At 41.2% G+C, this 16,876-nt stretch overlaps 1 protein-coding gene across 1 annotated transcript in view; it reads right to left on the bottom strand.

Annotated features, from left to right (window-relative positions):
- Window positions 1–16,876, bottom strand: part of SH3TC2 (SH3 domain and tetratricopeptide repeats 2) — a 68,105-nt gene that overhangs the window by 40,019 nt on the left and 11,210 nt on the right. The window contains exons 3-6 of the mRNA XM_008014923.3: window positions 12,921–13,048; window positions 3,376–3,481; window positions 1,533–1,676; window positions 251–452 (exon numbers count right to left, since the gene is read on the bottom strand). Of these exons, the coding sequence (XP_008013114.3) occupies window positions 251–452; window positions 1,533–1,676; window positions 3,376–3,481; window positions 12,921–13,048 (580 nt within the window). The remainder of the gene's footprint in view (window positions 1–250; window positions 453–1,532; window positions 1,677–3,375; window positions 3,482–12,920; window positions 13,049–16,876) is intronic.

Here is a 16,876-nt window from a genome sequence, read left to right as displayed (position 1 = left end):
ACAATGCCCATCTGAAATTTAGAGTTGTTACAATGCCCATCTGAAATTTAGAGTTGTCTCCAATTTCATCAGATTGTACAAACCTTGATTGTTAAAAAAGAAAAGAAAAAGACAGAAAGATAAAGAGCCACCCAGAATCTGTTCTCTCCTCCACACTGTGGATGCCCATATCTGAAAGCATGCCTACTCTGTTCTGTGCAGACCTCAGTCTGCTCTAGGACTTGCTCCCAGGAGGCAGATGGCTACTCACTGGTGGAAAGGGAGAGGCAGAGGCTCCAAGGCTGACACCAGTACCAGGCCCCGCTGACCTGTCACCAAGGACACGCCTTCCAGCTCGGACCCTGCTTCTGCCATCTTCACTGAGATTAACTCATTCTTGCAAAGTATCAAGCACTCCCCTTCCTTCTCAGCTGGTGGAGTCACAGAGCACAGGGCTCTGCAGAAGAAGTGGCCTGTGGATAATGAGAAAAGCAATGGCTTTCCAAGGAGTAGCAGTAAGTGAAAAGGGACTATCACACAAAGTAATGTTTCTATCTAGAGCTGGAGTACTTTTCTTCCTGGAAGTAAAGTAGACATTTCATGGGGAGACAGTAAAAGAGGCCTTATGATCCCAGGAAAGCTGATATCAGGAAGAAAAAAGCCATTGAGAGGGAATTCAGTTAAAACAGGCACCGACATTTCTAATAATCTATGAGAAAAGGCTTAATTGGGACTTCATCTCGAAAAAGAGATGAAAACCTGTGAAAATATGTTTATATTTAACAGAATTTCATTTATTGTTGCAACCTCATGATTAAAATTAGAACCAAAAAGGAATTGATTAAATTAGTTTGGGTGAATATAATTACTCCAATAAGTTTTATAATAGCATGATATTAAATCTTTTCCTTCGTGCAATATTTGTGTAATGCAATCATAAGAAGAATCCTTTTTGCAAAAATATCATATGCAAATCTGGCTCTTTCCATGTGTCTGTGATGTCATCAGGCTTATCCATCTCATAGTTGCTAACTGGTAGATGATAACCTTGATGGGACTCTCACCTATAAATAGATCAAGAGGTGCTCCAAGAGGTTCCTCAACATCACCTTCCTCAATCTCATAAAAAACTTCAAGTTTTGCAACGTTTGCAACTTTATTTTACAATCAAATTTTATCACATGTTTGGAAAAGTGTTTCTCGATTTTGGATAGACATTAGATTTATGTGGAAAAATTTCCAAAATATGCCAATGCCTGGGCCCTGACCTTTAGAGATTTAATGGGTGTAAGTGGAGCCCTGACATGGGTATCTTAGTAAAACTCTCCAAGCAGCTCTAATATCAATCAGTGAGACCGAACAGCACAGCTGTTCATGTAATGTCGGTGTTTAACTGAGAGGAATGTTCGAAGTACCATTATAACAAGTGGATTCATTTATGAATATTCCATGTTTCAATGATTTTTCCCCTCCCTTCGTATCCTGCTTATTTCAGGGCCACTGGTAGCAAATATCTGAATAAGATCCCATCCCTAACCTTGTGCTGCACTCACCTTCCTGTATCAGGAGTCCCAGGTATATTGTTTCCAGGTGTTTGTCATCTACAGACACTTGGATCTCCGTATCCTCCACCAATATGCAGTTGAGCCAGTACTTGTGGTCAAAGAGGAGATGTTCCAGACACACGGATACATAGCCTAAGAAGTTTAGCCAACAGGATTTCTGAACAAAATGATTTCTGACATAGCTGAGCACAGAAGAGAGTGAGAAAATTCCCTCCTGAGCTTGAGTCCCAGACCACAAGCCCCAACCTGCCATTTAACCGGAATTAAAACAGCATAAGAGGGAAAGCTAGACATTTTCTAGAATGAGTTGAGTCTTCTCAACATCTGTTGGGAAATACAAGTCATTTCTAAATGTTATTTACCATTTCGACATATCGTGGGTTTCCATAAATGCATAATGAGATGACCAAAACCAACTGCCTTTTTCTCATATATCCGTGGAGGTCTCCAAGTTTACAGTGTTGACTATGGGGGTTCCTAGTGCCCCCTTAAAGTTCTCCAGACCTGAGGTTCAAATTACTGTGCCCCTGATGATGCAGTGGCTGAGGAGGTGCTGCATGGTTCCCCCTCAGTGAATTTCAGGAGTCCGGATTTGCTTCCACCCACCAGCTCTGACCCTGCCCCTCCTCCAAGGCCCAGAAGATCTCTCTGGTAAACACAGACTAAAAACTATGTACATTATAAAACTCTAGTAATTATACATAGTATTTTAAACATGGCCATAAACATGACTACTCAGGTTGCTTCTCTTGAGCCTTCTTCTTTTTCCTAAGATGCAAAAGCCTGTCTGTTTCCATCCTGACTGTCCATTGTGCTGATCTAGGCCTTATGTATCTTCTATAATTGCACTTTTGAACTTTAATGTGCACACAAATCACATGGGGATCTTATTAAACTACAGATGCTTAGTGAAGGTCTGAGATAGGGTTGAGCTTCTCCTTTTTTTTTTTTTTTTTTTTAACAGATCCCATGTGCTGCCAATGCAGCTGGTCTATGGAGCACAGTTTGAATAGTGAGGATGTCTGATCGTCAGGAAAGAGTTGTGTAGTGTGGAGAGCAGATCTCCAGACCATAAGAGGAGAAGTTATACCCTATGTCTTCCAGTCATGAGTCGTCTTGACCCTCCACCCCCGCACAAAATCTGTCCTTGTGTATGTCGGCATGGAGCCCAGCATTTTCTGAGAGATATAAAACATCCATCAAATTAGGTGACCTCTTGTTTTGTTTGGCTTCGCTTTAACTTCCCCATTGTAAGTTGTTCTCTCTGGAGAAGGCAGGTGAACCATTTCCTACCACAGTGGAACTGATGCTGCATCCCAATATCCTTCTTTACCTTCTAGAAAACCCTGCAGCCTTAGGATGCTATAAACAGATAATTTCCCTATTTCTTTCTTTAACTCTTTTCCAAATACATGTGATAACACATCTGGAAATTTGCTATTTACTATGTTGAGCAGCTACTTTGATCTTACTCAAGATTAATTCCCTATAGTTTAAAACACACACACTAGCACCAGGTTCACATCTATTTCAGTACTTTGAACTTAGTAGATGACCAATAACTGTTTTCCAGTTGACTGGTTATCTAATAAAAAAGGATCTCCCTGGACACAAAAAAAGCAAACTTCTTCATATGGCATTTTAGAATAATAGTTAATATTTGCTTTAGATTTAGTTTGAGGCATTTTGTGATATTTCAAAAGTTAATCATCTTTTTTAAGGCTCTATTTCTCTTAATTACCAGAGCCACACCAATTCCTTAATGTCAAGCCCTGCAAGTTGGCTAAACTGTGGAGGAGGTCATCCTCCACCTGCTGGCTTTGTATCATACCTAAATTAAGGTACGTGGAGAACTTCCAAATTTCCTCCATAGTCTTGAAGGTGATGAGAAACTGGGACCTCTGAGACTGGATACTGACCAACCTTGCTGAGAGGTCCTACGTAAAGAAAACAATAAGTCAGCCTGGGATGACAGAAGTGTCCCATTAGCAAGCTCGTATATAGACCAAATACTCTGTATGAACTTCTTGATTATGGCATTGATTTTTACATCACCAAAAAATGGAAACAACTTAAATATTCATCAATAAGAGATTGGCTAAAATAGAGTACAATTTATCCATAAAGTGAAATACTGTATTATACAGCCACAGAAAAGAAGAAAGAAGCTCTTTGTGTACTGATATAGGCTCCAGATATAATACTGCTATACAGCAGCAGCAAAAAGAAGCCAGGGAATAGAACTATGTGCAGAGAATGCTACTTTTTGTGTTAAAAAAAAAAAAAAAAGTGTATGTGGGAGGATAAAGGAGGATGATTCATAGAAGGCATCTTGAAAGCAAATTTGATTGTGAGTCTATGACTAATGATTATTTTTATTAATATAAAGCTGAAAACAGAAAAACCAAAACACACAAAAATAATCATCCCAGTCCTCACCCCTAAAGATCATCAATGTTAGCACCTTCATGTAATAACTTTGAATCTTTTTTCCTACACAAGTTTCCATACAACTATTTCACATACATAGAATCACATTGCATAAATTATTTTGCAATCTTTTTTTGCTGCTAAACAATATTTTGCAGAGCATCTTTCATGTCATCACATAGTTTACACCATTCTTAATGGTTACATATGCCATTGTTGCATTAACATAATGCATTATTATCATTTCCTTATGGTTTTACGTTTGGGTTGTTTCACATTCTTTAAAATCCTAAATGGTACTGTGATAAACATCTTTATAGCTAAATCTTTTGTGCACATTCTTAATTGTTTTAACACAAGTAATTCTAAGAAGTGCAATTGGAAATGCAAGGATATGCACATTTTCAATCCTAAAATGCAGTCACCCAACTGTCCCCCAGGAAGGCATTCCAACTTATATGCTCATAAGGAGAGCGAGAGGACTATAAGCCTCTTGGGTTTGTTTTTGTTTGTTTCTTTGTTAGTTTGCTTGTTTGTTTTTTAGAATCTCGCTCTGTCGCCAGGCTGGAGTGAAGTACAGTGGCGCAATCTCGGCTCACTGCAACCTCTGCCTCCCAGGTTCAAGCGATTCCCCTGCCTCAGCCTCTGGGATTACAGGCACCCGCCACCACATCCAGCTAATTTTTTGTATTTTAGTAGAGACAGGGTTTCACCATGTTGGCCAGGATGGTCTTGATCTCCTAACCTCATGATCCACCCACCTTGGCCTCCCATAGTGTTGGGATTACAGGCGTGAGCCACCGCGCCCAGCATGGGTTTTTTTTAAATACCTAAAAAAAAAAGCAGGTCTGAATCACTGCCCAGACTTAGTTTTCCCTTACATCTGTTGTTTGTTCAAGCCTCTGGAGTTGACTATAACAAGTAATGGTCAGAACATCCCTCCACCAGGTCAGGTGCTGTCATCAGTACCAACTCCAGGAGCCCTATCATGAGGGAAACTTAGAAGCAGAAGAAGATAGAAGAATCCAGAAGAAAAGCCCCAGTTCAGTAAAATCAGAACCCTGGGATTCCTTCTGCCATACCAAACCCCAGGAGGCCCCAGATCCATCATTAGGGAAGGGGTACTAGGTAAAAATCAACTTAGAGAGAATTTACTACATCCCTGGCACTTCACCCAGAGCTTTATGAGCAATATGTCATTTAACTCCAACAAAAGTCCTATGAAGAGAACGCAATGACAGTATTTAGTCCATTCCAAAATGTGCTTTGATCACATTTAACCACTTCTGAACTAAAAGATAAGGAAGTGTGTCATCAACCCTAATTGGAAGCATTTGTTTTCTTTCTTGGAGTTACATAAAATAACAGTGCATTTTATAATCAGTGTCATCTTAGATCTAATGAAAAATGACCTTATCCCTGTTGTATATTCAAGGGGGCCAAGGCACAGGGACGTTAAGCAAATTGTCCAAGGTCGGGGGGGCGGAGCAAGATGGCCGAATAGGAACAGCTCCAGTCTCCAACTCCCAGCGCGAGCGACACAGAAGACCGGCGATTTCTGCATTTTCAACTGAGGTACTGGGTTCATCTCACTGGGGAGTGCCAGACGATCGGTGCTGGTCAGCTGCTGCAGCCCGACCAGCGAGAGCTGAAGCAGGGCGAGGCATTGCCTCACCTGGAAAGCGCAAGGGGGAAGGGAATCCCTTTTCCTAGCCAGGGGAACTGAGACACACAACACCTGGAAAATCGGGTAACTCCCACCCCAATACTGCGCTTTAAGCAGACAGGCACACCAGGAGATCATATCCCACACCTGGCCGGGAGTGGCCCACACCCACGGAGCCTCCCTCATTGCTAGCACAGCAGTCTGTGATCTACCGGCAAGGCAGCAGCGAGGCTGGGGGAGGGGCGCCCGCCATTGCTGAGGCTTAAGTAGGTAAACAAAGCTGCTGGGAAGCTCGAACTGGGTGGAGCTCACAGCAGCTCAAGGAAACCTGCCTGTCTCTGTAGACTCCACCTCTGGGGACAGGGCACAGTAAATAATAACAAACGCAGCAGCTCTGCAGACGCAAACGACTCTGTCTGACAGCTTTGAAGAGAGCAGTGGATCTCCCAACACGGAGGTTGAGATCTGAGAAGGGACAGACTCCCTGCTCAAGTGGGTCCCTGACCCCTGAGTAGCCTAACTGGGAGACATCCCCCACTAGGGGCAGTCTGACACCCCACACCTCACAGGGTGGAGTACACCCCTGAGAGGAAGATTCCAAAGCAAGAATCAGACAGGTACACTCGCTGTTCAGAAATATTCTATCTTCTGCAGCCTCTGCTGCTGATACCCAGGCAAACAGGGTCTGGAGTGGACCTCAAGCAATCTCCTACAGCTACAACCTACAGCTGAGGATCCTGACTGTTAGAAGGAAAGCTATCAAACAGGAAGGACACCTACACCAAAACCCCATCAGTACATCACCATCATCAAAGACCAGAGGCAGATAAAACCACAAAGATGGGGAAAAAGCAGGGCAGAAAAGCTGGAAATTCAAAAAATAAGAGCGCATCTCCCCCGGCAAAGGAGCGCAGCTCATCGCCAGCAACGGATCAAAGCTGGACGGAGAATGACTTCGACGAGATGAGAGAAGAAGGCTTCAGTCCATCAAATTTCTCAGAGCTAAAGGAGGAATTACGTACCCAGCGCAAAGAAACTAAAAATCTTGAAAAAAAAGTGGAAGAATTGATGGCTAGAGTAATTAATGCAGAGAAGCTCACAAACGAAATGAAAGAGACGAAAACCATGGCACGAGAAATATGTGACAAATGCACAAGCTTCAGTAACCGTCTCGATCAACTGGAAGAAAGAATGTCAGCGATGGAGGATCAAATGAATGAAATGAAGCGAGAAGAGAAACCAAAAGAAAAAAGAAGAAAAAGAAATGAACAAAGCCTGCAAGAAGTATGGGATTATGTAAAAAGACCAAATCTACGTCTGATTGGGGTGCCTGAAAGTGACGGGGAAAATGGAACCAAGTTGGAAAACACTCTTCAGGATATCATCCAGGAGAACTTCCCCAACCTAGCAGGGCAGGCCAACATTCAAATCCAGGAAATACAGAGAACGCCACAAAGATACTCCTCGAGAAGAGCAACTCCAAGACACATAATTGCCAGATTCACCAAAGTTGAAATGAAGGAAAAAATCTTAAGGGCAGCCAGAGAGAAAGGTCGGGTTACCCACAAAGGGAAGCCCATCAGACTAACAGCAGATCTCTCGGCAGAAACTCTTCAAGCCAGAAGAGAGTGGGGGCCAATATTCAACATTCTTAAAGAAAAGAATTTTAAACCCAGAATTTTATATCCAGCCAAACTAAGTTTCATAAGTGAAGGAGAAATAAAATCCTTTACAGATAAGCAAATGCTTAGAGATTTTGTCACCACTAGGCCTGCCTTACAAGAGACCCTGAAGGAAGCACTAAACATGGAAAGGAACAACCGGTACCAGCCATTGCAAAAACATGCCAAAATGTAAAGACCATCAAGGCTAGGAAGAAACTGCATCAACTAACGAGCAAAATAACCAGTTAATATCATAATGGCAGGATCAAGTTTACACATAACAATCTTAACCTTAAATGTAAATGGACTAAATGCTCCAATTAAAAGACACAGACTGGCAAACTGGATAAAGAGTCAAGACCCATCAGTCTGCTGTATTCAGGAGACCCATCTCACACGCAGAGACATACATAGGCTCAAAATAAAGGGATGGAGGAAGATTTACCAAGCAAATGGAGAACACAAAAAAGCGGGGGTTGCAATACTAGTCTCTGATAAAACAGACTTTAAACCATCAAAGATCAAAAGAGACAAAGAAGGCCATTACATAATGGTAAAGGGATCAATTAAACAGGAAGAGCTAACTATCCTAAATATATATGCACCCAATACAGGAGCACCCAGATTCATAAAGCAAGTCCTTAGAGACTTACAAAGAGACTTAGACTCCCATACAATAATAATGCGAGACTTCAACACTCCACTGTCAACATTAGACAGATCAACGAGACAGAAAGTTAACAAGGATATCCAGGAATTGAACTCATCTCTGCAGCAAGCAGACCTAATAGACATCTATAGAACTCTCCACCCCAAATCAACAGAATATACATTCTTCTCAGCACCACATCGTACTTACTCCAAAATTGACCACGTAATCGGAAGTAAAGCACTCCTCAGCAAATGTGCAAGAACAGAAATTATAACAAACTGTCTCTCAGACCACAGTGCAATCAAATTAGAACTCAGGACTAAGAAACTCAATCAAAACCGCTCAACTACATGGAAACTGAACAACCTGCTCCTGAATGACTACTGGGTACATAACGAAATGAAGGCAGAAATAAAGATGTTCTTTGAAACCAATGAGAACAAAGATACAACATACCAGAATCTCTGGGACACATTTAAAGCAGTGTGTAGAGGGAAATTTATAGCACTAAATGCCCACAAGAGAAAGCAGGAAAGATCTAAAATTGACACTCTAACATCACAATTAAAAGAACTAGAGAAGCAAGAGCAAACACATTCGAAAGCTAGCAGAAGGCAAGAAATAACTAAGATCAGAGCAGAACTGAAGGAGATAGAGACACAAAAAACCCTCCAAAAAATCAATCAATCCAGGAGTTGGTTTTTTGAAAAGATCAACAAAATTGACAGACCACTAGCAAGACTAATAAAGAAGAAAAGAGAGAAGAATCAAATCGACGCAATTAAAAATGATAAAGGGGATATCACCACCGACCCCACAGAAATACAAACTACCATCAGAGAATACTATAAACACCTCTATGCAAATAAACTGGAAAATCTAGAAGAAATGGATAATTTCCTGGACACTTACACTCTTCCAAGACTAAACCAGGAAGAAGTTGAATCCCTGAATAGACCAATAGTAGGCTCTGAAATTGAGGCAATAATTAATAGCCTACCAACCAAAAAAAGTCCAGGACCAGATGGATTCACAGCTGAATTCTACCAGAGGTACAAGGAGGAGCTGGTACCATTCCTTCTGAAACTATTCCAATCAATAGAAAAAGAGGGAATCCTCCCTAACTCATTTTATGAGGCCAACATCATCCTGATACCAAAGCCTGGCAGAGACACAACAAAAAAAGAGAATTTTAGACCAATATCCCTGATGAACATCGATGCAAAAATCCTCAATAAAATACTGGCAAACCGGATTCAGCAGCACATCAAAAAGCTTATCCACCATGATCAAGTGGGCTTCATCCCTGGGATGCAAGGCTGGTTCAACATTCGCAAATCAATAAACATAATCCAGCATATAAACAGAACCAAAGACAAGAACCACATCATTATCTCAATCGATGCAGAAAAGGCTTTTGACAAAATTCAACAGCCCTTCATGCTAAAAACGCTCAATAAATTCGGTATTGATGGAACGTACCTCAAAATAATAAGAGCTATTTATGACAAACCCACAGCCAATATCATACTGAATGGGCAAAAACTGGAAAAATTCCCTTTGAAAACTGGCACAAGACAGGGATGCCCTCTCTCACCACTCCTATTCAACATAGTGTTGGAAGTTCTGGCTAGGGCAATCAGGCAAGAGAAAGAAATCAAGGGGATTCAGTTAGGAAAAGAAGAAGTCAAATTGTCCCTGTTTGCAGACGACATGATTGTATATTTAGAAAACCCCATTGTCTCAGCCCAAAATCTCCTTAAGCTGATCAGCAACTTCAGCAAAGTCTCAGGATACAAAATTAATGTGCAAAAATCACAAGCATTCTTATACACCAGTGACAGTCAAACAGAGAGCCAAATCAGGAATGAACTTCCATTCACAATTGCTTCAAAGAGAATAAAATACCTAGGAATCCAACTTACAAGGGATGTAAAGGACCTCTTCAAGGAGAACTACAAACCACTGCTCAGTGAAATCAAAGAGGACACAAACAAATGGAAGAACATACCATGCTCATGGATAGGAAGAATCAATATCGTGAAAATGGCCATACTGCCCAAGGTAATTTATAGATTCAATGCCATCCCCATCAAGCTACCAATGAGCTTCTTCACAGAATTGGAAAAAACTGCTTTAAAGTTCATATGGAACCAAAAAAGAGCCCGCATCTCCAAGACAATCCTAAGTCAAAAGAACAAAGCTGGAGGCATCACGCTACCTGACTTCAAACTATACTACAAGGCTACAGTAACCAAAACAGCATGGTACTGGTACCAAAACAGAGATATAGACCAATGGAACAGAACAGAGTCCTCAGAAATAATACCACACATCTACAGCCATCTGATCTTTGACAAACCTGAGAGAAACAAGAAATGGGGAAAGGATTCCCTATTTAATAAATGGTGCTGGGAAAACTGGCTAGCCATAAGTAGAAAGCTGAAACTGGATCCTTTCCTTACTCCTTATACGAAAATTAATTCAAGATGGATTAGAGACTTAAATGTTAGACCTAATACCATAAAAATCCTAGAGGAAAACCTAGGTAGTACCATTCAGGACATAGGCATGGGCAAAGACTTCATGTCTAAAACACCAAAAGCAACGGCAGCAAAAGCCAAAATTGACAAATGGGATCTCATCAAACTAAAGAGCTTCTGCACAGCAAAAGAAACTACCATCAGAGTGAGCAGGCAACCTACAGAATGGGAGAAAATTTTTGCAATCTACTCATCTGACAAAGGGCTAATATCCAGAACCTACAAAGAACTCAAACAAATTTACAAGAAAAAAACAAACAACCCCATCAAAAAGTGGGCAAAGGATATGAACAGACATTTCTCAAAAGAAGACATTCATACAGCCAACAGACACATGAAAAAATGCTCATCATCACTGGCCATCAGAGAAATGCAAATCAAAACCACAATGAGATACCATCTCACACCAGTTAGAATGGCGATCATTAAAAAGTCAGGCAACAACAGGTGCTGGAGAGGATGTGGAGAAATAGGAACACTTTTACACTGTTGGTGGGATTGTAAACTAGTTCAACCATTATGGAAAACAGTATGGCGATTCCTCAAGGATCTAGAACTAGATGTACCATATGACCCAGCCATCCCATTACTGGGTATATACCCAAAGGATTATAAATTATGCTGCTATAAGAACACATGCACACGTATGTTTATTGCAGCACTATTCACAATAGCAAAGACTTGGAATCAACCCAAATGTCCATCAGTGACAGATTGGATTAAGAAAATGTGGCACATATACACCATGGAATACTATGCAGCCATAAAAAAGGATGAGTTTGTGTCCTTTGTAGGGACATGGATGCAGCTGGAAACCATCATTCTTAGCAAACTATCACAAGAACAGAAAACCAAACACCGCATGTTCTCACTCGTAGGTGGGAACTGAACAATGAGATCACTTGGACTCGGGAAGGGGAACATCACACACTGGGGCCTATCATGGGGAGGGGGGAGGGGGGAGGGATTGCATTGGGAGTTATACCTGATGTAAATGACGAGTTGATGGGTGCAGCACACCAACATGGCACAAGTATACATATGTAGCAAACCTGCACGTTGTGCACATGTACCCTACAACTTGAAGTTTAATAATAATAAATAAATTTTAAAAAAAATAAAATTAAATAAAATTAAAAAAAAAAAAAATGTCCAAGGTCACCTTCAGGGAGTATATTGCAGAGAGCCTTGATTAGATTTCAGATCTAGCTGACTCCAGACCTCAACTTTAGCCCACAAGTTTGTCTGACTCAAGCTTCAGCCCAGCAGACCAGCTCTCTCAATCAACCCTGCTCCTGCCATACCAAATGAGACTCAAAATAAAGGAAAATCTACAGTACCAATAGCAGCTAATGTCTCCCAGTTCCTGAATTCCAGGTATTAAAAAAAAAAATGAAATTCAAAAAAACATAGCTACTATTTATGGAACACATATCACCAAACACAATGCCAAGCTCTCTACTGATACCATCTCATGTTTTCCCCCTGAAAAACCAGACATTATCTTTTTCTGCTGTGTGACATTTAGACCACCTTTCTCTTCCAGTTTGTACCAGATTCCTGCAGAAACTGTAAAAAGTAACTAGAACATATTAGTTTATTATTTAAAGTAGTATTATCCTTTCCCTACCTCTAGTCGAAACAATTTTTTTCCATTTCTGACTTTAGTTCTCCCCCTTAGTACATCCTAAACTGTAAATAATTTGATCATACCCTTCTTTCTTGGTTTTAACAAATGAAGATATTATCTACCTACTATGAAAGATGAGAAATTGGTTTATTTACTTTATTGTTTTTTTCTCCTCTCACCCAAGTATTTATAAGGTATTGTTTTTTAACTGGCAATCTCGGTACTTTAAAAATATATACTTAGTGGTTACCAGGAGCTGAGACATGGGGATAGTGGGAGTTATTGTTTAATAGATGTGAAATTTCAGTTTGAGATGATGAAAAAGTTCTGGAGGTGGATAGATTGTGAATGTACTTAGTGCCATAGTGAATTGTACACTTAAAAAATGATTAAAATGGAAAATTGTATGTTATGTATATTGTATCACAGTAAAAAAAGAAGAATTTGAAATTACCACATTAGGAAAAAAGTATGCTTAATGAGGTAGGTATTATAACAATTACCATTCTATATAGGTTAAGTAACTTGTCAAAGATCACACAACTAACAGAAGATTTAAAACCAAATTTTCTCTGACTCAGCAACTCCAAGTTACCCCATTCAGAGCTCCTGCCCATTCCTCTCCACTCCTGTGTGGAGAATGTGCACGGAATCTTTCATTCATTCAGTCTACCTATTAGATGTTTTTTCCGAGGGCCTACTTTGTTCCAGATGCTGTCTTAGGTGTTACGGTTCCTGTAGCAGACGGACACAGTCAGCACTCAGCATTCACCTGTTTCCTTCATGCTCACCTTAAACAGCATGCGCACCTCCTGGTCCTCATTCTCCAGCGCCCAGAGCCGCCTCCGAGCAGCTTCCTGCAGGGGTCCATTTACACACCTCCTGGAGCGGCTCTTTACACAGAAGGAGAGTGTCAGGTCTTAAAGAGAACAGAGAGAGAAGGATCAGGCTGGAAATAGAATAAAAAGGAAGAAAGAGTTAGATAAACCCGCAGTGTTTCCCCTACATGTATACCTGAACCCTCAACTGGTGTCCTCATTAGTTACAGATGAGAGTGGTCTTAACACTCCTTGGAGCACCCCTTTAAATGGTCCTCCCTAGAGGAAAAACACATACTGAACCCAGAAGGGCTCTGGAATCGCAAGAGTTGATGCACTCACGTTGGTTATTTCTGCTTTGCACAGGGTTTATTCCTACACTGCCTGTCACTGATGTGATGGTGCTGACACAGGACCAGCTAGGACATACATCACTCCCTGTGAATAACTTGTGAAAGTTTAGAATCAATAGGACTTTACTCATATTTAAGGAAATGTACTTATATGTCAAATTGTCTTAGGTAATAGACATATACTTTGTGCATTACACATAAACACATACACATAAACATAAACACATTACACATAAACACATTTTCTCTAATCTGTTTTTTCTGATACTGCAATTATTAATGTTTGTCAGGGTAATTAGTTAATGTATTAAAGTCTACCTTTAATTTCTCCAAAATGCACATTCATTTAACAGATACTCATTGAGAGCTTTCTGTGAGCCAGAAGCTGTTTTACGGGCTTCTCAGCAGAGAACAAAACAGACAGTCCCTGTTCTGATGGAGCTTGTATTCTTCTTGGTAAGTGAGTAACTACGCAAGAAATTCCACAAACACAATAGTTTCAGATGGAGAAGAGTGCTATGAAAAAAAATTAATGGGGTCAAGAGACAGAGAGATGGAGTGCTTGAAGTCCTTTGGATAGTGTTGTCGAGAAAAGTCACACTGAGGAGGTTCATTGTATAATTGCACTTTGCAATGTGTCTTCTTTAGACAGTAAGCAGCAATCCTGTTAACAATTATTCAACACAATAAACCAATAAACCGAGAAGGCATTGGAATAGATCATCACAGAGGTCTCACTTCCAGCCTCAACTTGCCAGGACCGTTTCAAATTCCTGAGTACATTAGAGATGACCCCTATCATGCTGATCTGAGTCCACAAAGCAGCTGTGGACTTCTACCTTTAAAAGGCTTATCTTTAACCTAGAAGTCGTGAAAATGCTGTGGCTGCAAATGAGCTCTTCTACGACATTCCCAAATGACCTGATTTTGATGTAAACTTCACGTGGGTGTTTGTTCCACTCAGTTCCTCCTAGGCTTGTCCTCTAATCTCATGCAATCTCTTTTTCTTCAGCAGCCCCCATCCATCCAGGCCTCCATCTGGTAGCCTCATGGCATGCTGAGCTCTAGGAGGAGGTACGGCACAAAGATGAAGCCCAGGGAGGGGTCATGCAGGCTCCAGCTCAAGACTGGGCTCTGCCCCTCAATAACTGTGCCACCTTAAACAATTAATCGCCTCTCTGTGCATGGCTTTTCCCTTTAGCAAAATGGCTTTTATGGTACCTATCCCACAGGGGTTTTAAGATGTTTACTAGACTGGGCGCAGTGACTCATGCCTGTAGTCCCAGCAGTTTGGGAGGTCAAGAGAGGAGGAGAGCTTAAGCTCAGGAATTCAAGACCAGCCTGGGCAACATGCCAAAACCCTGTCTTCTGACAAAAAAGAAAAAAAAAAAATTAGCCAGACATGGTGACCTGGGCATGGTGGTGCATGCCTGTAGCCCAGTTACTCAGAGGCTGAGATAGGAGGATGGCTTGAGCACAGGAGGCTGAGGTCACAGTGAGTCAACATCACACCACTGCACTCCAGCCTGGGCGATGGAACAAGACCCTGTCTCAAGGGGGAAAAAAAAATTCTTCCTAAATAACATCGTGCATATAAATCTTTTTACTCAGTGCCTGGTACATGTTAAATATTCAATAAACACATTAAGCATTAGTTGTTGCCCCTCCTCACCTCCCCATCACCAGCAAGTACTGCTCATGGCTGGCTGCCCTTAGGTGATCATGACTATTAACCTTGGCAATGACTGATTCTATGATTCCTTTCTACAAAACCCATCTCATCCATCCTTCCAACATCTGATCCAAAATACCCATTCAAATCTCTTAGAGTAGCCCCTGCTGACTGACAGTCAGGGCCTTTGGTGTGAATCTCCTTGCCATGCACATGAATCCATGTATATGGAACTCAAAAGACCTGGACTTAAATAAGCAGACTGCTCTTGAGATCTCAACCGTGAGAACTGATACTTAGGGCAGAACTTCTGGGCCCACAGTGGGATCCTGTAGTGCCCTCTGCATCACTAGAGCAGGGAGGAAGTCAAGCTCAATATAGTTTTCATGAAGTGGATTGTGCCACAGACTAATCCTTCTCAAAGTCAGTTCTGTAATTGTGATAATATGTCTGACTGATTCTGTCTGCAACTGCACTGCATTAAGGAGAAGTTGGCAGCTACAGCCATCTCCCCTTCTTACTCCGTGACCTTTCTGGAAACAGCATCAGGGTGGAAAATGCTGAAAGATGGACAAGTTCAGCCCGAGGTCAGTTCAGTTTCACCTACAGATACCCTTTGTTCACTGGCTTTCATGCATTGATAAGGCAAAATGCTGACTCTACAGAGTTCATGAAACAACAGATGGTAATTCAGGTTTTTTCGGGGGTGGTCCAAGCTGACAGACAGATAAGCAGATTGACACAATATCAAGAAACAAAGGGCAAAGTTTTTCTCATTGTCAACCAAGAAGTTTGACAGAATTTGAAATCAGGCCTACAGCTATACCACCCTGAACACACCCGATCTTGTCCGAATTTGGGAAAAGAAAGAACCTGGTATGACATGTATATAATATCTATTTACATGGTCTAGATCCTTTAAATATTTATAGTCTTTTTCACAAGTCTATATTTTGTGTTACAGGGAGAGCTACATTTTTGGAGGGTGAAGGAGCATCGTGGTTTTGAACAAGGCCCTTCCTCATCATGTGTTAACTGTGCTGTGGTGAAGTTATTTCCCTCTCTGACACTCTGTTTCCCATCAGCTAAATGGAGATTTGGGCGCTTCCACCTAGCAATGGACAAGCAAAAATGAGAAAAGCATGTGAGGATCATTTGGCATGTGAATTGCCCTCTAAAATGGTCCCATCTACCATACAACAGAAATCAAGTCTTCTACAGGTTTGTCCTCAGAGTTTCTGGTACAGAGTTCAGCTGAGATGCACCTTTCCTCTGATGACAACTTTCTCTTTGCAGGCTTCATCAATGTCTTTCAAAGGGGATTTTGTGAGAGTTGTGTATTAAGAATAAGATTTTTTTCACATTAATTTCAAAACTTTTTCTGCTTCTGAAAGATTCGTACAGATGCCCTTCTGCTCAAGCCAATCTCACTTCACATATTCATTTAGTTATTCACTTATTTAACAAATATTCACTCAGAACCTACTACATATAAAGTACTATGTTGGGTATCATATAGAATGTAAAAGTGGCCTCCACATATTCATTCAGCCATTCATGTATTCATTTATTTATTTATTTTGAGGAAAGGTCTCACTCTGTTACCCAGGCTGGAGTACAGTGGTGCAATTACAGCTTACTGCAGCCTCGACCTCCCAGGCTCAGGCAGTCCTCCCATCTCAGCCTTTCAAGTAGCTGGGACTGCAAGCATATGCCACTATGTCTGGCTAATTTTCTGATTTTTTTTTTTTTTTTTTTTAGAGATGAGGTCTCACTCTGTTGCCCAGGCTAGGCCCCAACTCCTGGGCTCAAGTGATCCTCCCATCTCAGCCTACCAAAGTGCTGGGATTACAGGCAAGAGCCACCGCGTGCTGCCCATGTGTTTATTCATCAAAGATTTTCTG

This window comes from Chlorocebus sabaeus, chromosome 23, assembly GCF_047675955.1.
Source record: "Chlorocebus sabaeus isolate Y175 chromosome 23, mChlSab1.0.hap1, whole genome shotgun sequence".
Lineage (NCBI taxonomy): Eukaryota > Metazoa > Chordata > Mammalia > Primates > Cercopithecidae > Chlorocebus > Chlorocebus sabaeus.
This window is presented reverse-complemented; position numbering and strand designations above follow the sequence as displayed.